This window comes from Mobula birostris, chromosome 20 (assembly GCF_030028105.1).
Source record: "Mobula birostris isolate sMobBir1 chromosome 20, sMobBir1.hap1, whole genome shotgun sequence".
NCBI classification, from domain to species: Eukaryota; Metazoa; Chordata; class Chondrichthyes; order Myliobatiformes; family Myliobatidae; genus Mobula; species Mobula birostris.
The window spans coordinates 19,451,852-19,477,702 of NC_092389.1; the positions used below are offsets into that span (position 1 = coordinate 19,451,852).

At 40.6% G+C, this 25,851-nt stretch overlaps 1 protein-coding gene across 4 annotated transcripts in view; it reads left to right on the forward strand.

Annotated features, from left to right (window-relative positions):
- LOC140185519 (cystathionine beta-synthase-like) overlaps positions 1–24,393 on the forward strand; it is a 58,222-nt gene extending 33,829 nt beyond the window's left edge. For 3 of the 4 annotated variants that reach the window (XM_072238849.1, XM_072238850.1, XM_072238851.1), the window contains 8 exons: positions 388–513; positions 1,201–1,285; positions 5,108–5,213; positions 8,760–8,828; positions 9,851–9,985; positions 17,973–18,081; positions 20,958–21,039; positions 24,142–24,393. In XM_072238849.1, coding sequence (XP_072094950.1) covers positions 388–513; positions 1,201–1,285; positions 5,108–5,213; positions 8,760–8,828; positions 9,851–9,985; positions 17,973–18,081; positions 20,958–21,039; positions 24,142–24,287 — 858 coding nt within the window. In that variant the 3' untranslated portion in view covers positions 24,288–24,393. Of the gene's footprint in view, positions 1–387; positions 514–1,200; positions 1,286–5,107; positions 5,214–8,759; positions 8,829–9,850; positions 9,986–17,972; positions 18,082–20,957; positions 21,040–24,141 lie in introns of those variants that run through there. The other variant, XM_072238852.1, reaches the window with a different exon arrangement.
- Positions 24,394–25,851: the final 1,458 nt, after the last annotated feature.

Below are 25,851 nucleotides of genomic sequence, written 5' to 3' on the forward strand. Positions count from 1 at the left end.
GGGAAGCTCATGTTTGATGCCCTTAATTTTGACTTGATTGTCCTTTTGCTTTGCTAATGGGTCAGTGAAGCAAGAATGTTTCTGCATTTCACATTCACTACCAGAGCTGTGTTTTCCTGCACTATGGAAAACTTAAATAAAGCACTTCAAAACACTCCCAGCAGAACTTTGATTCAAAATATGGAGTTAAAAGTTAAAAGATAAAGCACAGTATGTCTCCAAGCTTATCTAGGAGTTCACAAATCCAATTGTATGGTGAGAATGGGGAAAAAAAATTGTCATTTACCTTATCAGTAACCTGCTTTATCTTATCTAAGTTTTACTCACAGATTCAGAAATATGAAAGTACATTTGAAAAATGTCATAATTTTTGTTTGTCATTATTAGATCATTGCTGTTGACCCTGAAGGTTCAATTATGGCCGAACCAAAAGAACTAAACAGAACAAGTGAGGATTCGTATGAAGTGGAAGGGATTGGCCACAAATTTATACCTGCAATACTGGACAGAAAAGTATGAACTTACATTTCAGAACACTGATTATTTCAATAACCTTTTAATGGTCCCAGCACTGATTTTCTCATGAATGGGCCATGTGATGTTTGGTTGGGTCAAGCTGAACTGTGGTTTAATTTAAACAATATTTTAAGATGAATTGATTTGAAAGTAAATTTAAAGTTGTTTTTGTTTAATATAAGTTGGGGATTCAGTATTCTACACAGCTTGAATTTTTTCATTTTGACATAGCATTACTGATTCAAGTCTCAAACAGTTGACACCGTTGACAGAGACTGTCAGTACAGTGAATCTGCTTCTTCCAACAAACAATCACAGGCTCAGAAAAAATTAGCAGTCATCTAGAACTTGTTGCAAAGTATCTTCTGCTTTATAATAAATTCAGAATATGGCTGTGATACTCACTCTGAAGTGTATTCATATTTTAACAAAATACCTGTGTTTTATTGGAACATGGGGGTTCGGGGAACATAGGCATGGACACTATTTGTAGCAATTAGCAGCCCAAGCAGATTATAGACTTTAAAGATAAAACCAATTATAGTTTATATTTGTTTTTAATTAAATAATCACTTCCTCATGTAGACTGAAAATTTTAAGAAATTATTAATTTGATGTTTAGCTTAAATGTTCAAAATGTAACTACACAACACAATTGTATTAACATTATTCTTTCTCAATCAGGTAATTGACAAATGGATTAAGACTAATGATAAGGAATCTTTTGCAATGGCACGGAAGTTAATCAGAATGGAAGGATTACTTTGCGGTAAATGATGTTTGAAATAATATTTAAAGCTTTTTCTTGTTTTTTTTCCTCTATGATACTTTCCATAAAGTGCCTCTCCAGAATAATAATGCTAAAATATAAAATGGTGGGATTTACTACTCCTTGGCCTGAACAATGGGTGTATCATTCTGAATAAGAATGTTTTTTTTGCCAGTTATAAGGAAAACTGGAAGGGTGAATGAGCAATCTTTCACTCACACCATTTTAGACCCCTACGTGGTTCTTTGACAGTTAGTGGTGATATTAATATTATTAGTTGTAAAAATGGGTGCCATTGAAAATAATAATAGGAGAACTAATAGTGGGAAATAAGAAAAGTAGGTGAAGCATTAAAGAAATGCAGAAGACACAATAGATGTGGATAAGGGGGAGAAAAGAAGGATTCAGAGACTGAGAGAAGATTAAAAAGAACTTGACATGTGTTGAAGAAATTAAGTGGATTAAAATTGGAAAAATTTATGGGCTATTGCTGATAGATTGTTTCTCAGTATTCGAAAAGAGAAGGCTTCAGAGGCAACAGATACTGCAACTGCGCAAAATTCTTGGGCATATATATAGGCGGGGTGACTGAGACTTTTGGCAGGAGCAAAGGAAGTTGGGAATTACGAGGGTGGAGTGTGGGACAGGTGGCAGAGAAGGAGTGCCAGGAGTGAGGGACAGGGTTGGCACGGGTGTAGACACACTTAGCCCTGAGACACCAAGGAGCGTCATTTGATCCCAAACAATTGGTTTATTGGTTTAGACAGAATGTCTCTCTGGTGGTTCCTGCTTCCTCTCCTCTCCCTTCCCCTTTTCCCAGTCATGAATTCCCTCTTCCTAACCCCTTCCTGCTCGCAGTCCACAACAGAGACCCATATCAGAATTGAGTTTATCGTCACTCACGTATGTCATGAAATGTGTTTTTTTTGTGGCAGCAGTACAGTATAATATATAAAATTACCACAGTATTCTGCAAAAGTCTTAGGCACCCTAGCTATATAGATGTGCCTAAGACTTTCGCCAAGTACTGTATATTAATGAACATCTTCCAAAGTGTTGGGATCAGCATCTTGGTATTTAGAAACTGTATGCATTACTTAAGGAGGGAAGAAGTGAAAAATATGGTGTATTAGGAACAAGCTGGGCTGACATTCGTTTTGGGCAAGGTACTTAATTCATTGTTAAAATTGCTAAGATTTAGAAAGTCATAAATAAAAATTGAAAGTGTTTGAAACATGGGACAGATCAGGCTGTGATAAGAGGAACAGATAATATTTTATGTGAAAAACGCTTGGAAGGTTATACTGCAATTTGATGAATCATTTGAGAATTAGGATTTGTCTCAGTCCCCATGTATAATGAACCTGTTTTGGAGTTAGTGCAGCAGAGGTTTCCTTGATCATATCCAGGGTGGTGGGGTTGATAAATGAAGTGAGTGAAGTCTGATGAAGTCTGATCTATTATCAATGGATTTTAGAAAAATAAAACATTATCTTTTGGACACAAATAGGTCCTGATAGGGATTGGCAGGTAGATTCCAAAAGTCTGTTTCATCCAGTTGGGCTGTTAGAACCAGGAACTTTCAGGAGTTTGGTCTGAGATGAGGAGAAATTTCTTTGTATATGGTTATAAATCTTAAGAATTCTCTACCTCAGAGTGCTGTGAATGCTCAGTCTTGAGTATATCCAAGTCTAAACTCAAGTGAGTTTTGGATTAAGGGGACATGAGGATTGGGGAATTAATTGGGAATGTGGTGGAGTCACAGAATCCTGATGAATGGTGGAGCTGGCTTGAGACACTAGATGGTCTACTCATACTCGTGCCTTTCCCAAAGTTTGGTTACCACGACTGATTTCAGTACTCCAGTTGTCTTGTTATGCATCTGTAAGTGAAGATCATGCCGTTTTCTTCAAAAATATTTGTGTGTTTATATTATGATCCTATCAAATGTCAGAGTCCTGTTGCTTGCCTGTTACTTAACAGTTCACTGACATTTCATTTACAACAATATCTCTGAGGATCCATATCAAAGTCATTAATGTGTTGTCTTGCAAATAAGCCACTGCTTTGCATGTACATTTGAGGCTAAAGGCAGTCTAATGGGATCAGGAGTCTATTGAGATATAGGATTGAGCAAAAATCTTAGGCACATATATACAGTATAGTTAGGGTGCCTAAGGTCTTTGCTCAGTAATATAGTAATTTTATGTATTGCACTGTACAGCTGACACAAAAAAGCTAATGTCTTGATATATGTGAGTGATGATAAACCTGCTTCTGATATAGGTCTCTATTGTGGACTGAGAGTGGGAAGAGGGCAGGGAGAAGGAAATCATGGTTAGGAAAAAGGGAAGGGAGTGGGAAGCACCAGGGAGACATTCTGATTTGATCAATAAACCAGTTGTTTGGAAACAAAAGACCTTGCCTGATGTCATCACCCACCCAACCTTGGCACTCCTTTTCTGCCAACTGTCCCACACCCTCACCATCTCTAACATCCTTTGCTCCCACCTGATTTACAAACTTGCTCTCTGCTTCATGTTGATAAATGCAGTACCTTGCAAAAGTCTTAGGTACCTCGCCATATGTCTGTGCCTAAGTCTTTTGCACAGCACTGCATGTGGCACCAATCATTGTAATGCAGGATTTCTACGTATGGCTACACAAATAAAGAACAATAGCATTTTCTTATGTCCTTTTTGCGTCCAGCAATTGCCTCAAATGTTGGGCAGCCTCCTGAGTCCATCCCCAGTCTACTGTTAGACGATGGACTCTGCACTCCAACTTTTCCTTGAAAAAATGAAATGAGAATCACGTAAATGCAATAAAAGTCATGATACAGCACAGCTAGGGTTGAAAATTGTCCCGTATTAGCTAGGGCATCCCGTATATTGGGCTAAATTGGTTTGTCCTGTGTTTCCCCCGCTAAGGTAGGGCGTTCCTATGAAACCTTTCGTGCCGAAATGGCGTAAAGCGAAGAAGAAATTACCATTAATTTATATGGGAAAAATTTTTGAGCGTCCCCAGACCCAAAAAATAACCTACCAAATCATACTAAATAACACATAAAACCTAAAATAACACTAACAGATAGTAAAAGCAGGAATGATATGATAAATACACAGCTTATATAAAGTAGAAATAATGTGGGTACAGTGTAGTTTCACTCAGACAGAACCGGGAAGATTAAGCCAAAACCAATTTGTAAAAAAAAAGTGGCACGTACGCGCATGCGCACGTCACGTATGTGCACGTCACGCATGCGCACACAGGTGCCCGCGCAAGGCTTCATGGTCATGGTAGTCTCTCTTGGGGTAAATACAAGTGTCCCGTATTTGACTGCTACTCTTGTCCCTTATTTGGGAGTGAGAAAGTTGGCAACCCTAAGCACAGCGCAGTGCTGAAATGAATTGAATCGCATGTCAGTATTTTGCATTGGTGATAATTGGAGTCCATGTACGATTAACATAACCATGCGTAATAGTGTGGCACGTGGCCAAGTAGTTAGAGCGTTGGGCTCATGATCTGAAGGTCGTGGGTTTGAGTCTCGACCAAGGCAGTGTGTTGTGACCTTGAGCAAGGCACTTAACCACACACTGCTCCAGTCCACCCAGCTGAAAATGGGTGCCGGCAAAATGTTGGGGGTTAACCTCGCGATAGACTGACGTCCTGTCTGGGGGGGGGGGGGTGCAGAGTCTCGTACTTTCAGTCGCTTCACGCCACAGAAACTGGCATAAGCACCGGCCTGATGGGCCACAAGGCTCGGGACAGACTTTAACTTTAAAATGTGTAACTTTAAGCTTCATCTTTCTTGCTGTGTAGGTGGGAGTTCCGGCAGTGCGATGTGTGCTGCTGTTTCAGTGGCAAAAGAACTGAATGAAGGGCAGCGCTGTGTTGTGATACTCCCAGACACCATCCGGAATTACATGCAAGTTAAAATTATTACTCATTAAAATTATTTGCTCCCCAGAACAATCTGTATGACAATTGTAATACAAATACCCTTTGAAGGCCCTGGGTGTTTAATGATGCACCATAGAGTGCCACTAATTCCAGCCTTGTTGTGGGATTTTGGAGGTATTTAATGGGCTAAGCCTTTCTGGAAAATGTCAGCGGTTCCGGGGCATTGTATTTGAAATACTAAGGAGTTCAGAATGAAGAGGCTTTCTGCATTCTGAACTTACATTTACACTGGGAAATCAGTTAACCAAATCTAGTGAATTATTGGCTATTCTTTGCCTGTTATATGGATTCTAATGGTGGCGAACATAAATGCTTGATTCCTCGGCCAATTAGGTCAGGGGTCTGTCTGCTGAACCTGGCACAAGACTGCAAGCCCCTTCATTTGAATGGAGAGGAAATTCTTTGAAGGAAAAAAGACAATTATAAATAACTTTTCCTAACTTGTCACAGTTATCTTTGATGATTTCAAATGGTTTCATTTCTGTTGAGAAAATGGTTAACTTTCGCTAATTCTTTTGAGTTATTATCTTTGATCTTACTTGGTATAAGTCACAGCAGAGTTCATTTCAAGGTGAACTGCACCTACGCACAAAATTGTACCAGGTATTTCTGGGGTCAGTTCACATTAGCACAGTCGAAGTCTCCCTAGCATCGTGCTTCTTTAACATTTGCTTAACTCACCTGATTAGTGGCAGCCTTGCAGAACACATAAATACTTCATTCTCAAGGATTTCATGCTGCACAACCTTGCCAATCCAAGTCAGTAGCAGATAGGCAAGGACACCCAGAAGCTGAGGGCCGTGAGCAGGAGGAGCAGCAGGAGAGGCACTCTTAGGGAGATAACTCTGGCAACCTGTAACTGGTGCTGTGTTTAGTTGTGGGGCTATTAATACTCTGTGTTAATGCTGTGGATGAAGGGACAAGTATACTGCAGCCACTTTTGCTGATGAGAATTAAATTGATTGTTTGCAAATTGTGCAGAAACCACAGAGAACCTGCAGAGGAATATGGCTTGGTGAAATGAGAAGAAGAAGAAAGAAGAATGCCCTTAACTCCTGGTGGAGTCATTGGGTTGCCGTCATGACAAGCTTTTTGCACCGATCTTTTTTTGGTGATTGCTCATCATGTGGCATTTCTGTAGCATTCTCCAGTTTTTTTACGAGGTCGAGTTGCTAGCTCGACTCACATACCAGCACGGAGGGAAAGCATGCAAGAGAGCCGGCTGGATTTGAACTCTGGACCATTCACTCTGGAGTCCACTGCTGCTGCCACTACGCCACCAGCCAGCCAGGTGAAATGAGAGGGCAAGTGAAATGTAGGGAAATGTGAAGCTATTCAAGCTGACAAGGCTGACTGTCCTACACAGGTCCCAATGTATGTATTCGTTGTTCAGCATCCTCCATCTTACCTCTCAGCTGAGCAAAGGAGACCGGCATTGGAATATAAGGGACTTCCAGCCAGCGTGGGGGGAAGGGGTTACAGAAGCAAATTCTCCAATGCAGAACTAGTGACCCTCTAATGCTTCCATCCTTAACACTTATGTATTATACTGGATCTGCTGCCTAATGCGGCAGAGCCGTTCCATAGCTAGCCAAACAACAGCCTGACATGGCCATGTTATTACGTTGTCATTCATTACATACAATATGCTGGATTGCCCCTTCAAAATCCCTGGGTATATTTTGTTTCTCCCTGCAGAAGGGCTAACCCACTCAGTACCATGCAGGCAAGGTGTCTAGCCCTGGGAATCCTCAACAGTGACTTTAAAACTCTCATGGAATCAGGAGGTAGTTTTTTTACACAGAGTGCAAAGTGTGTGGAACACATTACCAGGGGTGATGAGAAAGGCAGATACTGTACGTGAGGAATATTTAAGAGACTCTAAGATAGGCGGATGGAAGAAAGAAAAATGCTAGACTATGTGGGAGGGAAAGGTTAGATTGATCTTGGAGTAGGTTAAAAAGTCAACTGAAGGGCCTGTATTGTGCTGTAGTGTTCTATGTTCTACGTTAAACATAGCTGCCAGATTTGATTTGTGATGGAAGCAATGACATAGAACAACAGATAGAGCTATACAATGTCAGTACCGACAGATCCTACCACATTCAGTCATGAATCTTTGTGGACAAATACACAGGTTCCTCTAGAACAGGGGTTCCCAACCACCTTATGCCATGGACCCCTACCATTAACCAAAGGCAACTTGATTCACTGCATATGATATTAATATGTGGCAGAGAGCACTGTACACAGCAAAAACTATGGGACCGGATAATGTCCCAGCTGTTGTACCAAAGACCTGTTCTCCAGAATGATACCTGCATCTGGCCAACCTATTCCAGTGCATTTAAAACACTTGCAACTACCAAATAACATGAAAATTGCCCAGGTATTTCTTGTTTATAAAAAGCAGAGCAAATCCACTCTGGCTGGATATTACTACCTGCTCTTCTTTCAACCATCAGTAAAGTGATGGAAGGTATCACTAACACAGCATCTACCAATAACTTGCTCACCAATGTCTAGTTTCGATTTTGCTTGGGCCACGCTAGCTTGGGTCCTAAACATCTCTCATGCTGAAGATGCCCATTGCCAGTCACGTTCTTATTGCCACTCTTCAGAGTATTTCAAATATTGATTAGTCTTGCTTCTTGCAAGTCTAGACTGTCTCACTTGCTGATGAGCTGAGAATGGAACTGAAATTGTTCAAGCTTGAGCAAACACCCTCACTTCTGACCTTATGATGTCATTGGCTGATGTCACTGAGATACTCCTGCAGTGAGGTCATGAATCTGTGATCTTTAATCTCCAACGACTACAACCACTTTCCTTTGTGCAAGAGATTATTGTCACCATTGGAGTATTTTCCTTTTGATGTTTCAACAACTACCCTGATGTCACATCGTATCAAATGGTGCCTTGATGTCAAGTGTTGTCACTTTCATCTGACCTCTGAAAAATGTTGGAAGATCAACATTTTAATCAAATTTTGACAGTTTTGAATGCACTCAATGTTATGAACATTCAGAAACATTCAGTGTACTCACATTTGACAGTCAGCATAGTCTTGGGACAGACCTTAGCCAACTGCTTCCTTCCATCCATTTACTATATTCAAGTTCTCTCCTGTGATGACATCATGCTGGTTGACACTACTTGTGCACCTAGTGCCTCATCATTTTGGAGCAAAGCAATCTTTACCAGTAAGTCAGCACTGGAAACCACCAATGCTTGCTTCATACTTTGCTGCAGGTTAGTGGATAGAGGGGTTAGCAATCCAGTCATGCCTCCGTGCCAGCCTCAAACACTGGTGCAAGTGTTGAAAGATGGAAAAGTTATAACGAATGATTGACTAAAATATTACCATTAAATTTTAGACTAATTGAAGTTTCAGGAAGATTTTCAATAACAGTTTGTTGCGTGAACCAGTATAAACATCCAGGACTGAATATTTCTAAAATATTGAACTTCATGTTTTCTTTTGCTTCATGTTTAATCTACTGTCATATAGGTCAAAATTTCTTAGTGATGGTTGGATGGAACAGAAAGGGTTTCTGCATGTGGAGAATGACCAAAAAAGGTATGACATCAACGTTTGCTGAGATCTTAGTAATTTTGGGCTAAGAAGCAGATTACTGTGTCTTGGATGTTTCTTCTTGTACATGAAGTGCTGAACTACAGGGTATAATCTCAGAATAAGGATTTATCCCTATATAACAGAGAGGAGAAGGAGTTTATTCTATCAAATAGTTCTGCAACTTTGGAGTTATCCATCCAAGAGTGTGGAGGTGCAATCCTTGACATTCAAGGCCTAGTAAGACAGACTTTTGATCTAAAGGAGGGTTGAGGATAATAGGGAAGTCAGAGGAAAGGCCATAAGACATAGGAGCAGAATTAGGCCATTCGGCCCATCAAGTTTTCTCTGCCATTCCATTATGTCTTTCTTATTATCCCCCTCAATCCCATTCTCCTGCCTAGTCCTTATAACCTTTGACAGCCTAACTAATCAGGATCCTACAACCTCTGTTTTAAGCATACCCAGTGACATGACCTCTACAGCCATCCGTGACAACGAATTCCACTGATTGGCTAAAGAAATTCCTCCTCATCTCTGTTCTGAAGGGATGACCTTGCATTCGGAGGCTATGCCCTCTCGCCTTGGATTCCCCCACTATAGGAATCATCCACTCCACATCCACTCTATCTAGGGCTTCCAATATTTGATAAGTTTCATTAAAACCCCCACTTGTTCATCTACACTCATGACGAATTGGTGGAGCAGACCCGATGGGCGAAATGACCGATGCTACACCTATATTTTATGGTCTTATGGATGGTATTTGTTATATTTACCTGGGTTTCCAAATGTATACTGCACTGGTGCGACAATCAGAATTCCACGACTAGTAGTAGAGGGTAAACAATGGAAATGGAGGGTCATTTTTTTGATGATTAGAAAAGCACTGAAATTTCTTACTTATAGCCACAATGAAAATTTTTTAACAAACACCAGCAAATCATAGGAATATTGCATTTAGGGATGCATGAAGTGCTCATGTCATCTTTGAACAAATGATTTGCAGTTTCTTTCATCTTTTGTAGTTGGTGGGATACACCAATAAATCAGATGAAGCTGCCCACAGTACAGACAATCGCTTCTACCATTTCCTGTCAAGATGTCATACAGATTCTTAGAGTAAACAGCTTGGCCAATGCTGTGGTTGTTGACTTCAGTGGGTATGTATGCATTGTTTCAAATTCGTTCTCCCCATGATTTATTTCCTTCAGATGCTCTGGTTTTCTCTCTCATCCCAAAGACGTATGGATGAGGAGGCTAATTGATCACGTGGGTGTAATTGGAATGGAAGGGCTTGTTACTGTGCTTTATCTCTAAATAAAATAAAATGTAAAATAAAAATTAATGTGATGAAAGCAGCATTAGATGTGGTCAAGTAAAGAATAATTAACTTTATCACACTCAGCACATTCAACAACACCTTAGAAGAACAAAAACACAATAAAGAACACAGAGTGAGCTTATTAGCCCGTTCCATCGGTTCTGCCATTCCATAAGATTGTTGTTCCTTTTTGTGCCCTGTGGCGCACTGGGCGGCATTTTTGCCATTTCCTTAGCATTTGCTGGCTCGATGCTCAACCCAACGCAGATGGAAAGCGTGCAAGGGGCCTGCCGGATTCGAACCCAGGACCATTCGCCTTGAAGTCTGGTGCTGATGCACCACTGGCCGGCTAGTCCATAAGATGATGCTGGTTTAATTTGGGCTAGGCACTTAACTGCTCTTTTTTCATAGTCCTTGACTCCCTTGCAGCGCAATTTTCTGTCACTCCCCACCTTGGACTGGATTAGAGATCTTCACAATTCTCTAAGAGAAAAGAAGTCCTCTTCTTCTCCATCTGAAATGAGAAAACCCTTCTTCTGAAGCTGTGCCCATTAGTTCTAGATAACCCCAACTGCGGAAACATCTTCTCGGAATGCACGTTGCCAATCCCTCTCATCCTTCTAAACATCAAAGAGCACATGACCAATCAGCTCGACCTTTCTTGATACATCAATCTCTTAACCCTAGGAGTGAGCCTGATGAATCTTCTCTGGAAGCATTCCTTATAATTGGAGTTCAGGCACGTACACAATACTTTGGGTGCCGATACACTAGCTCCTACAGTCCGTGTTTGAAATCAGTAACCCAAAATGAAGACAAAAGCAATGGCAAGTTCTGGAATTTAGAACGAGAAACAGAACACCAGATATGGAAACAGAAGGTGCAAGTCAACCTTTGTGTCAAGACTTTGCATCAGGACTAAAAAGACAGAGGGAAGGTTGCCAGTACATTACAGTACATGGGCTGGAGTTTGGGGTGGTGGAAGAGACAGGACCATGATCAGGAGTGGATAGGTACTGGCAATCAGCAATCTTCCCTCTTCCCTCTCAGACCTGATGCAGTCTCTCAAGCTGAAACATTGTCTTACACCTTTTGCCTCCACAGATGCAGCTTGACCTGTTTTAGCTGAATTTTAAGAGCATTCACAAGCTATTAGGTTAACCCCTACATATCCAAAGAGTCTTAAATTCTTCCACAATTCCATGAGACCTTCTTTATTGCTTTTATTCGATCCCTTCCCAAACTTTGCCAACCTTTACTGAGCTGGAATCCGAGGTACTGGACAGTCTCTTGGCAAAACTGCATTTTCTCCACAGGCACCCTGTGCCCTCTTCTCGCCAAAAGTTCAAGGAGCGTTAAAGAATCGGTCAGACATTGTGGCCCTGTAGCAGAAGCTAACAGGATGTTGTCTGCATACTAAATCAGCGTGGAATATTTGGGCAGGTGGCATTCGGCCAAATCATTTTTAACTGCTGCAGCATAAACTGCGGGGCTTTTGGTATATCCCTGGGGCAGACATGTCCACGTAGATTGCTCATTCTTAAAAGTAAAGACAAATAAATACTGGCTTCCTTATGCAAAGGTATGGAGAAAAACGCTGAGCACCGATCGATTACGGTAAAAGGTACTCGCTCCCGCAGGTATAGAAATAAGCATAATGTTGGTGTCCAGCACCAGCAGAGTGATAGGGATGACTATCTTATTAATGGCTCTTAGGTCCTGCACAAAACGCCATTCATTTCTCCAGCCCATTTTTGGGATAGGTAATATATACATGCTTTGAGTCTTCACCAGCACCCCTTGCTGCAATGTGTCAATTATTGGAGTGACACCTTCTTCAGCTTCAGTAGCTATACGGTACAGTTTAATACGGGTCAGTGGCACATTCTTTTGAGAGCATCTTTACGCTCGGGAGCTGTTTGGGCCTTTCCCACATGATTGCTATGTTGGGCCCATAGGTTCCCTGGTACCTGCGCTATGGCTCTAGGGGGAAGTAGAGGGTCTTCTAGTGGTGGCGGTTGCTTTTCAAAGGTTGTTTCCCAGCTCTTGGACTTTAACATAATTCTCCCCTCCTTTTCGTTAAAGAATTTTATTTGGGCTTCCTGTCCCAGTACCAGCAGAGTTATAGTATAAACAGCCTTGGTTTCTTTCGCCAATCGTTTTACCATCGTCCCGATATCTTTAGGCTTCGCTGGTGGTTTTATGGCCACTGTCAAATGGCAGGTTTCATTTCGGCCCCAGCCTTCTCTGTTTCAAGCTGCTTACTCTCCTTTTTCTTTGGAGGTTGGTGTCTTTTAGCTACCTCCATCCATTGTTTAAAACATCTTAACATGTTATCAGCATCCCAATTTGGGTCGCCGTCCCCATTTCAGTTGGTGTCCTCCCAGTGCTGGATTAGTCTCAAATTAAAACTTCCCCTATATGGCCAATCCCCATGTGACCACTCACTACTGTATGTTACCGTGTAAGGATCACCTCTGGTCTCTCTGATTACCATATCTGCCGGGGATCCAGGCGGGACTAAGAGGTCTCCTACTTGTTCTATCTTTTTAATCTTTTTGGCAGTCTTTTTCCTACCTGCAGTTGAGTGTTCAAAGCCTTCGTCTTACCTCCGGAACTCCTCAGTTTATTAGCAGGATCAGCACTAGCCAATCGACTGCTGGCACTTCCCATTTTTCCTGTTCAGGATTTTAATTTCAGTTATGACAGCACAAAGCTTCTTCATACACACTACGTACACAATGAGCGCTCACTGGTGTGTTTCCTTTGTCTTTCTACAGGTCTCTGAGTTCAGTCACGGAATTGGTCGGTAGCTACCTTGGTACTCCCATAAGCACCCCCAGCCGTCCCCCTTTCAGCTAGGATGCAGGGCACCAGTCTCCCCCTTTCAGCTAGGAGACCGATTCTCCTTCCCAACTTGGAAGGCACCTTTCTGTCTTGCTTCTCCTTTTCTGCCTAGGGTTCCTTTCCTAGAATCGCGTAAGAGCCGCTGTCTTGCTTCCGCTCAAGCGTACTCCCCACTATCTTGCCTTAGCTCAAGCGAAAGAGCCGCTGTCTTGCTTTTGCTCAAGCGTACCCTATAGCGATCCCATCCTCGTCGCCATTCTGTTGCTGAAAAATCTCAGGAGCAGCAGACAGAACAAATCCGGCCGACTCAGAGAATTGTTTCAGACTAAAAGACTTTATTTATACGTGATATCACGGACAGCCTCTTTTCCTAAAAGCGGTGTTCAGAAGCTCTGGTTAGCTTTCAGACACGCTTCATTATATAGACACAGCGTATGTAACTAAAAGCACTTAACAATAACATTGCTTGACTCTGAACTTAGGCCTAGAATGTAACAAACAACATGACTTTGAACTTGGCCTAAATTTCAACAAACAACAGCATTACGTAAATGCGGCGCTATAACATTTTTTTTAGATATTATCAAGGACTTTCAGCTAAATTCTGAGAGCAAGGACTTTTGCTGAATTTTAAGAGCATTCACAAGCTATTAGGTTAAACCCTACATATCCAAAGAGTTTTAAATTCTTCCACACCTGTTGAGTTCTTCCATTGTTCTGTTCAATGTTCCATTTGTAATCTTAATTTCTGCTGTAACTGCATGCTAAGTATTTGTGTTTCATGTATCAAGATACAACCTCCATTCCTCCAGATCCTTTGAATTCCGTACTTTTGTAGTTTCACTCTATTTAGATAATAATTTGACTTCTCATTTGCCATTCCAAAATGAATAACTTTACATTTTCAAATCATTCATAATGATTACAAATTATATAGAGCCTAGCATTAACCCCTTTGATACTGTGTTAGTCACAGACTGCCAATTAAAAATACTACCCAGTTTTCTCCAGTGTTTCTCTGAGTTGGCCACTTCTCTATTCATGCCCTGGCTATTACATCTTCAAGCAGAATGGAGAATGTGGGCTATCAATGCTATAGAATTATTTTAACAAAGTTAGTTATCCTGAGGCACTGTAAAGAGAAGTTAAGAAACAAAATTTACCAATTTACATGGGGAAATAATGAGGCAAGTGACCAAAGCCTGGTTGAAGAGATTTAAGGAACAAAAAGAGAAAAAAGATGTGGGGAACTGACAGGAATCAAAAAGGGAATTCCAGAGTTAAAGACATACCAGCCAATAATGGAGTATTTAAACTAAACACAACCCCTCACGCAAGCTGCATCCAAGGATATTCATATAAATGGTAACATAGTGGTAAGCGTGACACTATTACAGCTCGGAGTGTCGAAGTTCAGAGTGGAATTCTGATGTCATCTGTAAGGAGTCTGTGCGTCCTCCCCGTGGAATGCATGGGTTTCCTCCAGGTCCTCAAGTTTGCTCCCACAGTCCAAGGACGTACCAGTTAGTAGGCTAATTGGTCATTGTAAATTGTCCTGTGAGTAGGCTAGGATTAAATTGGGGTTGCTGGCGGTGTGGCTCGAAGACCCAGAAGGGCCTATTTCACGCTGTATCTCTAAATAAATGAAATAAAATTTAAAAATGTCCCCAGCCCCTTTTGCCAGGACACTCTTTCTAGTATTGTACCATTCACACTGTATCACCTCTCCTCATTCTTTTCACCAAACTTAGCTTTTCACAATTCTCTACATTAAATTTAATCTTCCACATGGCTGCACTTTCCACTCGCCTTTCTTTCCTCTACTTTCATTCTCATTGTTTCACTGTATTTTCTAGGCTTCTGACAATAAGAGAGTTTGGAATTTTATCTTATCTTCCCATAGAACCATAGAAACTACAGCACAGAAACAGGCCCCTTGGCCCTTCTTGGCTGTGCCGAACCATTTTCTGCCTAGTCCCACTGACCTGCACACGGACCATATCCCTCCATACACCTCCCATCCATGTATCTGTCCAATTTATTCTTAAATGTTAAAAAAGAATCTGCATTTACCACCTCGTCTGGCAGCTCATTCCATACTCCCATCACTCTCTGTGTGAAGAAGCCCCCCCTAATGTTCCCTTTAAACTTTTCCCCCCTCACCCTTAACCCATGTCCTCTGGTTTTTTTCTCCCCTTGCCTCAGTGGAAAAAGCCTGCTTGCATTCACTCTATCTATACCCATCATAATTTTATATACCTCTATCAAATCTCCCCTCATTCTTCTACGCTCCAGGGAATAAAGTCCTAATCTATTCAACCTTTCTCTGTAACTGAACACAATACTCCAGATTTGGCCTCACCAATGCCTTATACAACCTCATCATAACATTCCAGCTCTGATACTCAATACTTCGATTAATAAAGGCCAATGTACCAAAAGCTCTCTTTACGACCCTATCTACCTGTGATGACACTTTTAGGGAATTTTGTATCTGTATTCCCAGATCCCTCTGTTCCACTGCACTCCTCAGTCCCTTACCATTAACCCTGTATGTTCTACGTTGGTTTGTCCTTCCAATGTGCAATACCTCACACTTGTCAGTATTAAACTCCATCTGCCATTTTTCAGCCCATTTTTCCAGCTGGTCCAAGTCCCTCTGCAGGCTCTGAAAACCTTCCTCACTGTCTACTACACCTCCAATCTTTGTATCATCAGCAAACTTGCTGATCCAATTTACCACATTATCATCCAGATCATTGATATAGATGACAAATAACAATGGACCCAGCACTGATCCCTGTGGCACACCACTAGTCACAGACCTCCACTCAGAGAAGCAATTTTCTACCACCACTCTCTGGCTTCTTCCATCGAGCCAATGTCCAATCCAATTTACTACCTCTCCATGTATACCTAGCGACTGAATTTTCCTAACTAACCTCCCATGCGGGACCTTGTCAAAGGCCTTACGGAAGTCCATGTAGACAATATCCACTGCCTTCCCTTCATCCACTTTCCTGATAACCTCCTCGAAAAACTCCAACAGGTTGGTCAAACATGACCTACCACGCACAAAGCCATGTTGACTCTCCCTAATAAGCCCCTGTCTATCCAAATGCTTGTAGATTCTGTCTCTTAGTACTCCCTCCAATAACTTACCTACTACTGACGTTAAACTCCCCGGCCTATAATTTCCCGGATTACTTTTCGATCCTTTTTTAAACAACGGAACAACATGAGCCACTCTCCAATCCTCCGGCACTTCACCCATAGACAGCGACATTTTAAATATTTCTGCCAGGGCCCCTGCAATTTCAACACTAGTCTCCTTCAAGGTCTGAGGGAACACCCTGTCAGGTCCCGGGGATTTATCCACTTTAGTTTTCCTCAAGACAGCAAGCACCTTCTCCTTTTCAATCTGTACAGTTGCCATGGTCTCACTACTTGATTCCCTCAACTCCATAGATTTCATGCCAGCTTCCTTAGTAAATACAGATGCAAAAAACCTATTTAAGATCTCCCCCATTTCCTTTGGTTCCGCACAAAGCCGACCACTCTGATCTTCAAGAGGACCAATTTTATCCCTTACAATCCTTTTGCTCTTAATATACTTCTAAAAGCTCTTTGGATTATCCTTCACTTTGACTGCCAAGGCAACCTCATGTCTTCTTTTTGCCCTCCTGATTTCTTTCTTAAGTATTTTCTTGCACTTCTTATACTCCTCAAGCACCTGATTTACCCCCTGTTTCCTATACATTTCATACAACTCCCTCTTCTTCTTTATCAGAGTTGCAATATCCCTTGAGAACCAAGGTTCCTTATTCCTATTCAATTTGCCTTTAATCCTGACAGGAACATACAAACTCTGCACTCTCAAAATTTCCCCTTTGAAGGCTTCCCACCTACCAATCACATCTTTGCCAGAGAACAACCTGTCCCAATCCACACTTTTTAGATCCTTTCTCATTTCTTCAAATTTGGCCTTCTTCCAGTTCAGAACCTCAACCCTATGACCAGATCTATCCTTGTCCATGATCAAATTGAAACTAATGGCGTTATGATCACTGGAACCAAAGTGCTCCCCTACACAGACTTCCGTCACTTGCCCTAATTCGTTACCTAACAGGAGATCCAATATTGCATCCCCTCTAGTTGGTCCCTCTATATACTGATTTAGAAAACTTTCCTGAACACATTTTACAAACTCTAAACCATCTAGACCCCTAACAGTATGGGAGTCCCAATCAATGTATGGAAAATTAAAATCCCCTACCACCACAACTTTATGTTTCCTGCAGTTGCGTGCTATCTCTCTGCAGATTTGCTCTTCCAAGTCTCGTTGACTATCGGGTGGTCTGTAATACAATCCCACTAATGTGGCCATACCTTTCCTGTTTCTCAGCTCCACCCATAAGGACTCAGTAGACAAGCCCTCTAATCTGTCCTGCCTGAGCACTGCTGTAATATTTTCCCTGACAAGCAATGCTACTCCCCCACCTTTCATTCCTCTGCCTCGATCACATCTGAAACATCGGAACCCTGGAATATTAAGCTGCCAGTCCTGCCCTTCCTGTAGCCAAGTTTCACTAATTGCTACAACATCATAATTCCACGTGTCAATCCACGCCCTCAACTCATCCGCCTTCCCATGTCTAGATAACAGATATATTTTTAATGTTCCATGGTACTGACTCCTAGGGAATACCACTGACAACATCCCGTAGTCTAAAAAGCAACACTTTACCAGATCTGAATTTCAAACAAAAAACTGAACATGCTGGAAATCTGAAATTAAAAAAACAGAAAATTCTAGAATCCCGATGAAGGGTCCCAGCCTGAAACCTCGACTCCTTATGCCTGAGCTGCTGAGTTGTCCCACCATTTTCTGTGCATTCCTCCGGATTGCCAGTATCTGCAAAATACCAATGGTACTTTGACATGAAAGTAAATAATAATAATTTTTAATTTATATGCAGCACGATACAAGGCATAGTCACACTAGGGAACATTGAGTCATTGGTTAAGGATGGAAAGCTGCAGCTCTCTGACCCTGTGACTAAAGTTATTTACAAATGGTTCAACAAGGTAGGACATTTTTCTTGTATACTACATGAGCTTGACGTTAATTATATCTAAGAAATCTCTGAAACTTTTAATGATATTTAAAAATATTGTCATGATATTTACCTATCACTGCTTAGATATAGGATAGGAAAATTTATGTGAATTCTGACATCTGAAAAGACCAGTGCATGTAAGGAATTTAAGATGGAATTAAGTTAACTCTCTTCAGTGAAAATACCTTTTGATTGAAAGATTAATTTATTCAAACCTTGGCATGATATGTTCTCTTTATTCATATACATGAAGATAATTTAAGTACTTAATGAGATTACATCAATATTTGGGAAGATTTGTGCATTTTAAAGTAGTTTTACACAGAAAGATATATTACTAACTGTAGAGGAGTAAGATATTTCTCTAACGTTGCTGCACCGGATGGGACATTGTGCCGCAGATCAAACGCTCTCATGCTTCCAGTCTTAATACACAGTCATTATTATGCTTGTGTTTTTATTAAATAATTTCAACATTATACCACCAGGTGGAGCATATAAACAGGGTTTGGGGATGGATCCATGCTTCTTAAGATACCACTGCTTTGTGGATATTTTTCCAATATTTTAGAAAGCTTATTATAATTCTTTCCATTGAGATATACAGGTTTCCCCCGCCATCCGAAGGTAGAGCGTTCCAATGAAACGGTTCGTAAGCCAAAATGTCGTAAAGTGAAGAAGCAATTACCATTTATTTATATGGGAAAATTTTGTGAGCGTTGGCAGACCCAAAAATAACCTACCAAATCATGCCAAATAACACATAAAACCTAAAATAACAGTAACATATAGTAAAAGTAGGAATGATATGATAAATACACAGCCTATATAAAGTAGAAATACTTTTCCACAATCATTGCCGGCACTGTTCGCCAAAGCGAAAATCTAACGCAAGCGCTCTCGGCAGAAAATCTCACGCACGCGCTCTCCACAGAAACATGGCGCAAGTGCTCTCCAGTAACCTTTAAGCTATGAAGCTGCCAAATCATACCCAATAACACGTAAAAATACATAGCCGATATAAAGTAGAAATAGTGTATGCACAGTGTAGTATCACTTACCGGAATCAGGAAGTCAGCTTGCCGATGGTGTGTTAGACTGAGTCGTCGCAGGTTGAGTGGTGCAGTGGCCCCCACCCTCCAGACCACCCACTGATACATTGCCGCGAGGCACTCAGGAGTCCAGCGGTAGCCGGGAGGCACACAGCATATATTTAAGAAAAAAGCCAAAATAAACCTGCTAATTAATTAGGTGCCGCCCGACACGTAATTGTCGGCTCAGATCAGTGCCAATTGCATCGCCTCTGATCTGGGCCGACATTTACGTGTGGGGCGGCACCTAATCAATTAGAATGTTTATTTTGGCTTTTTTCTTAAAGATGTGCTGTGTGTCTCCCGGCTACTGCTGCATTCTCCGTGAATCGGTACTGTATCTGTCCGCGGCCTGGGTGTTGGGGTGGTGGGACACTGGGGTGTCATCTCATCATCTGTTTCCATTAGAGCAGGCGGCTCATCTGCCCGCCTCGATGTCGGAAGGTCGAGGTTCGTCATCTGCTGTGGTTGATGTGGAAGGCTTGCCTGATTGCTGAGCCTCGCGCATTTTTCTATCATACAGTTCTTTGTAAGGACTGAAACCATCCTGCAAATATCCCCTAAACCGACGTACCCTTTCAAAATTAAAGTCGTACTTTATCATTGCAGCGAAAATCTCACGCAGTGGCTTCACGTTCATTTCGCTACTGCATTCGGTTTCGATTGTTATCCTTTCCTCTTCCAATTGCATCAGCTCTTCATCTATCAGTTCTTGATCATGGGATGCCAAAACCTCTTCAACATCATCTTCGTCAGCTTCCACAAGTCAAACTCACTTTGTCCTTACTTCGTTCACCACGATCAAAACGCTTAATTATGTCTAGTTTTACGCTAAATGTAACACCCTTACGAGCTCTTTCAGGCTTTTCCAATACCTCAGAACTCATCTTGCAAATGGCTGCTCAATGCAACATGTTAAAGCAATGCTGTTCCGAATCCAGGGGAGAGCGGCTGCTCGGGGCGCGCGTGGCTTTTTATCGTGCGCTGATTTTTTCGCGTGCTGATTTTTTTATCACACGCTGCCTTTCTACGTAACAGTGAAAACACCTTCTGAAAGCGAAAACAGGGTACTAATGTAGGTCTTTCGTAACAGTGAGGTTTTGTAAAGCGAACGTTCAAAAAGCGGGGGACACCCGTACTCCTAATTTTTTTCTTTGACACTGGACATTAAGAGAGGACTGTCACCAATTAAGGACTGGCATGCCAAAATTATTTCAATAATATTAAATCACTCTTCATATTTAAGCTGCCGTTATTTTAAGTGTGTAACAGTAATATGACCACATAAGTTACAAAAATTGCCGACTGACTAGGAAAGTACATATTGATAGCAGAATTTATTTTTATTATGAATTTTATTTGCAGTTTGTAAATTCATTAGCAGAGATAGTTATTTACTAGTTCATTTTTGCCAAGAAAATTAGAAGTTCATCTTCCCTCTAAAACTGCCCTTTCCTTCCAATCTATGAAAATATAATTCATATCAAATCAAACATGCATTGTGCTTTTCCCAACAGGGTAAAAATGTGATGAGTATCCTGATTCATTTCACTCTTACTCAGTGGGTCAAGATAAAGGCTCGATCTATGAAGACTTCTATTAGCCTAGGCACAGCCACAATATACTGTACATTGAAATATTTTCTTTGTTTTAATTTTGATACGATGTATTTAACAATATTATTGGATTCTAACAAGATATGGTAATGCTCAATACATAGATCCTTTATCAATTAATTTTCCTCTCCAAATAGGTAAATTTAAATGACACCCTTGGAAAAATCTCTCAGGCTTTGTCACTAAATCACTTTGTGATAATCGTCGAACAAATCCAGGGTAAGTTTTATTGTCTTATTTGCAAATGTAACTACAGCAAATATTACACAACTGTCTCTTTGAAGGTCTATGTTTTATGAAATTCAGACCCATGGATAAAGTGCCATGGCCACCTGTTCTTGAAGCTTTGCAGCAAATTTAGAAGAGTATTCGGGTTTCTGCAGAACTAAAAGGATATTGACCTTCACTTATTCCAATGATCATGGACCTTTACCATGAACTTACACAAATAAAATGCAATAACCCATGATGATGCACCGGTGCTTCACTTTTATCTATGGGGATTAAAAGTTCTGCTGCACTAAAACAGAGCATGCTGGGAATACAGGGCAGCTCTGACAAGACGGGTCAAGACAGAGTTACTGATTCAGGTCAATGGCTCTTCATCAGGGCTGGGAAATACGCCTGCTCTGATGAGAATGTCTTTACACTTTGCTTTTATTTTCCATTTCCAGACGTTTTTGACCTTTGAAACACAGAAACATAAAAGACCTACAGCACAATATGGGCCCTTCGACCCACAGTGCTGTGCCAAACATGTACCGTTTGTACTTACTTTAGAAATTACCTAGAGTTACTCACAGCCCTCTATTTTTCTAAGCTCCATGTACCTATACAGGAGTCTCTTAAAAGACCTTATCGTATCCGTCTCCACCACCGTCGCCGGCAGCCCATTGCATGCACTCATCTCTCTCTCTGTGAAAAAACTTACCCCTGACATCTTTTCGGTAGTGAATACTTTTGAAAGGAAATTGAAAGGAAAGATTTTGAAAGGAAATTGATTAGATTACCTAATTTGTCACATGTACATGGAAACATCGAAACATATAACGAAATATGTCACTTGTGTCAATAACAAGCATAATCTGAGGGTGTGCTGAGGGAAGCCCACAAGTGTCACCTCACATTCCGGAACTTTATACCTACTTAACTGCAGGCCTACTTGTATGAGTGAATTTATCCTGCATCAAAATATGATGGACATAATTAGAAAGAAGGCTTTTTAGTGCAGTGATAAAATGAAAAGAGCATAAAAGTATTTTTAGCCTTGTAGGTAGGATTTGAATTATATCCTCAAATAATCACTACATTCAAGGCTATCCTCATAAGCTAGAATATTTTAAAAATGTAGATCCATCAATGGAACACGAGCAAATCTATTCAATCTATTAAGACTGTGTGAGGTTACCTTGGCTTGAAGTGTTTATACCCTCCTGATCAAAAGGAATAACTTCTGAGGTTTGATCTAGAAGCAGAATTGCTTTCTACATCGGATAGTTTCATAACTGCTTTATAAATAATTTAAAAGGATTTCCTCCAACTATATTTCCCCTGATTAGTTTTCTAAAGGCAATGATGTTTATCCAGTTAATCCAATCATGATCCTTTGTCCTTGTCCAGTATCCTGTGCTCCTTGGTGTTTTAACTGGTGCTACATAATCTTCATTTTCATGGGACATACAAGGGGATCTATTCCCACAGACTGACTATCAGAGGAATTTTATGAAGTGATGTTGAACAGAGAATACAGGAAATACTCAGGAGGTCTAACAGTCTCTGTGGAAAGACGGAAAGAAGAAAAATGGGAAGATGATCTTATGAACTTTCTTCAGAGCTGGGAAAAGTTAGCGAAAAAGCAGGTTTTAATTCAGAAGAATTTGGGATTGGGATGACAGTTTTGAACAAACGGAAGAGAAAGCCTTGGCTAGGTTAAAGGAATAATACATTTCAAAGATTCAAAGTACATTTATTATCAAAGAATATATAAATTATACAACCTTGAGATCTGTTTGTTTACAGGCAGCCGCAAAGCAAGAAACTTGGAAGAACCCAATTTAAAAAAAATAAAGACTAAACCCTAACCCCCAATGCCCACAGAGAAAGAAAAATAACAAAACAAAGCATATAAACAATAGACGTGAGCAACAACAACAGCATTCCGAACCGATTTGAGTCTTTAGATCCAAATCCCCGGAGAAGCCTGGAGTAGCTCCAAAGCCTCGGTATTCAATTCATCATATTAGCAGGGCAAGTCGCAGAAAGTTTAAAGACACGAAGCAAAGCAGCTGGGGGCAGTCTCTCAGCCTTAGCATTGTGGAGAAAGGAGCTGTTTAAATTGTCTGAACAGCGGATCATATCTCACATTAGGACCTGGGCTCCGGACCTAGATTTTGCTACCAAAGAAGACGTTCTTGACTGTTCCAAATCAGCTTCAACGATTCAACCTCGACCTACTCTCGACACCCAGTCTTTCCAGTCTATCTGGGCCGGTGTTTAAATTGTTCAAAAATCTCCCATCATTTGCTGTCTTTCACTTACCCTCCCAATTAATCTCTTTCATTTTTTTTCCTCTCCATCCCTCCCTCTTTCACCTTTGTGTGATTGTTCTCTCTGTAATTCCTCTCCTTCTTGCTTGCTCACTTATCATCACTCTCCTCCCTCCATTTTCTTGTCCCTTGCTCTACCTCTTTCCCTTACTCTACCTCACTCTCTCTTCCTCCCTCAACCCGGTGCCGTCTCCTGCATTCTCATTTGTTCTCTGCTACTCTACTTTGCTCTTCCTTAGTCTATTTTAGTTTGTTCTCACTCCATTTATCTTGCTGCCTCTTATTTACGTTGCCATTCTATTTCATTTTCTTCACTTTTTGCAACCATTGTTGAGAAAGGGGAAGACTACATTGTGGTTCTCGCTAATATGATGAACTGATAAGCAAGGCTTTGGGCTCCGAGATGCTCTGGGGTTCGTATCTGAGGTCTCAGTTTGGTTCAGAATGTTGCTGTTTGCTTCAATTATTTGCATGATTTGTGTTTTTTTTATTCTCTTTTGCATCGGGTGTTGGTCTTTTATTTTTTTTCTTTAATTGGGTTCTTTCAGATTTGTTGCTTTGTAGCTGCCTGTAAGCAAACAAATCTCCAGGTATACATTTTTTGATAATAGATGGACTTTGAATCTTTGGTGATTGCCAGTGCCTTGTAAGATGTCCTCAAGCTTCAGAGCATCATTGCTGTACTACTTACATTACAGTCCGGATAATAGAATTTCACCATAATACTATCAATGGTTCCACAAAGCAGCTTTAATCACTTCTCTTTGTGTTTTAGATAACGACAGTGGTGAATGTGAAAAGTGTGAAGTGGTGCATAGTGTTTTCACATTTATGGATCTGATAACCCTTATCATGGCTGAAACAACAGAAGAAAACCGAGCCACTGATGTAGAAGTTCTAACAAACCACTATGGCAATTAATTCAATGAATTGGAATTGAATGAAGCTTATATGGATTATGTTTCTTTACGGTATGATTGTAACTGTTTCATCTTCGGAACTTACAATAAATCACACTTGACAATTATTACTTGTGAGCCCTCTCAGTATTTCAGAAGTTTTTGAAACCTAGGTCAGCAATAAAAAAAAACAAATATACAACATCTGCAAACCATACATTAATCTATTTGAACACCTTCCAGCCCTTACCAATATTTCCAAGAGTCTTCTGCTTCATTTCCAGTGATGATGTTTTAGCTCTGATTAAATCATCATCATTGGCTGAGATTCTGTACTTTAATGTCAAGACGTAACATTAGACATTGTCACTTCAGTGCATCGGTTTGTTATCCACCTTCCCACCACCTCATCATCCTAGTGTATTAAATAACAGGGGGCAAGATGTCAAAGGTAGTTTAGACAGAACTGAAGCTTATGGTGTGAAATGAACTCAGTTGAGAATGTGGTTAGCCAGAATAGGGACCAGTAACTATTTCAATATAGTCCCTTCAGCCTCCTTACTGCATAGATTGCTGAAAGGTAACATGCAGATACAGCAAAGAACTAAATAGACAGATAGTTTGCTTGCTCTAATTGCAAGATATTTGAAAACAAATTTCAAAATATGTTAATTCAATAATGCAGTGACCTGATGAGACCAAATCTGAAATATTAAGCACAGGATATTCTTACCTAAGGAAAGATTACTTGTAATTAATACAATTCTGGTTAATTCATAATGTGGTGTTTGCATCTAAGGGACAGATTAAATAGACTGCATCAAGAATTTAGAAGAATGAGAAGTGACCTCAATAAAACATATTACGTTCTTACCGGGTGTGATAGAGTAGATTTGAGAATGATTTTTCCACCACTAGTATGTCAATAACCAGAAGTCACATAGCAAAACAAAAGTGTTGGTCATTCAGGACTAATATGAAATGAAATGCATTCACATTGAGGTCAGTGAATCTTTGCATTTCTTACCAAGGGGGCAGGGAGGACTTAGTCACTAAATATATACTGAATAGAGATAAATAGATTCTTGGACATTAAAGTGTTCAAATGATATAGCATTAGATTAAGAAAGTGACGGAAAAATAAAAATTCAGCCTTCGTCAACAGTCTACTCTCCCTTATGCAGATCACTAGACGGTTAAGTTTTTATTTCAAACTGAAAAAAAGCAAGCATTACTGAAAGCTCATACAAGTTTCCAAGAGTTGGCTGCCGGTTACCAGTGGTGTTCCACAGGGGTCCGTGTTGGGGCCGCTTCTTTTTACGTTGTACATCAACGATTTGGATTATGGAATAGATGGCTTTGTGGCTAAGTTTGCTTATGATTAGAAGATAGGTGGAGGGGCCGGTAGTGCTGAGGAAACAGGGAGCCTGCAGAGAGACTTGGATAGATTGGAAGAATGGGCAAAGAAGTGGCAAATGAAATACAATATTGGAAAGTGTATGGTTATGCACTTTGGCAGAAGAAATAAACAGGCAGACTATTATTTAAGTGGGGAAAGAATTCAAAGTTCTGAGATGCAATGGGAC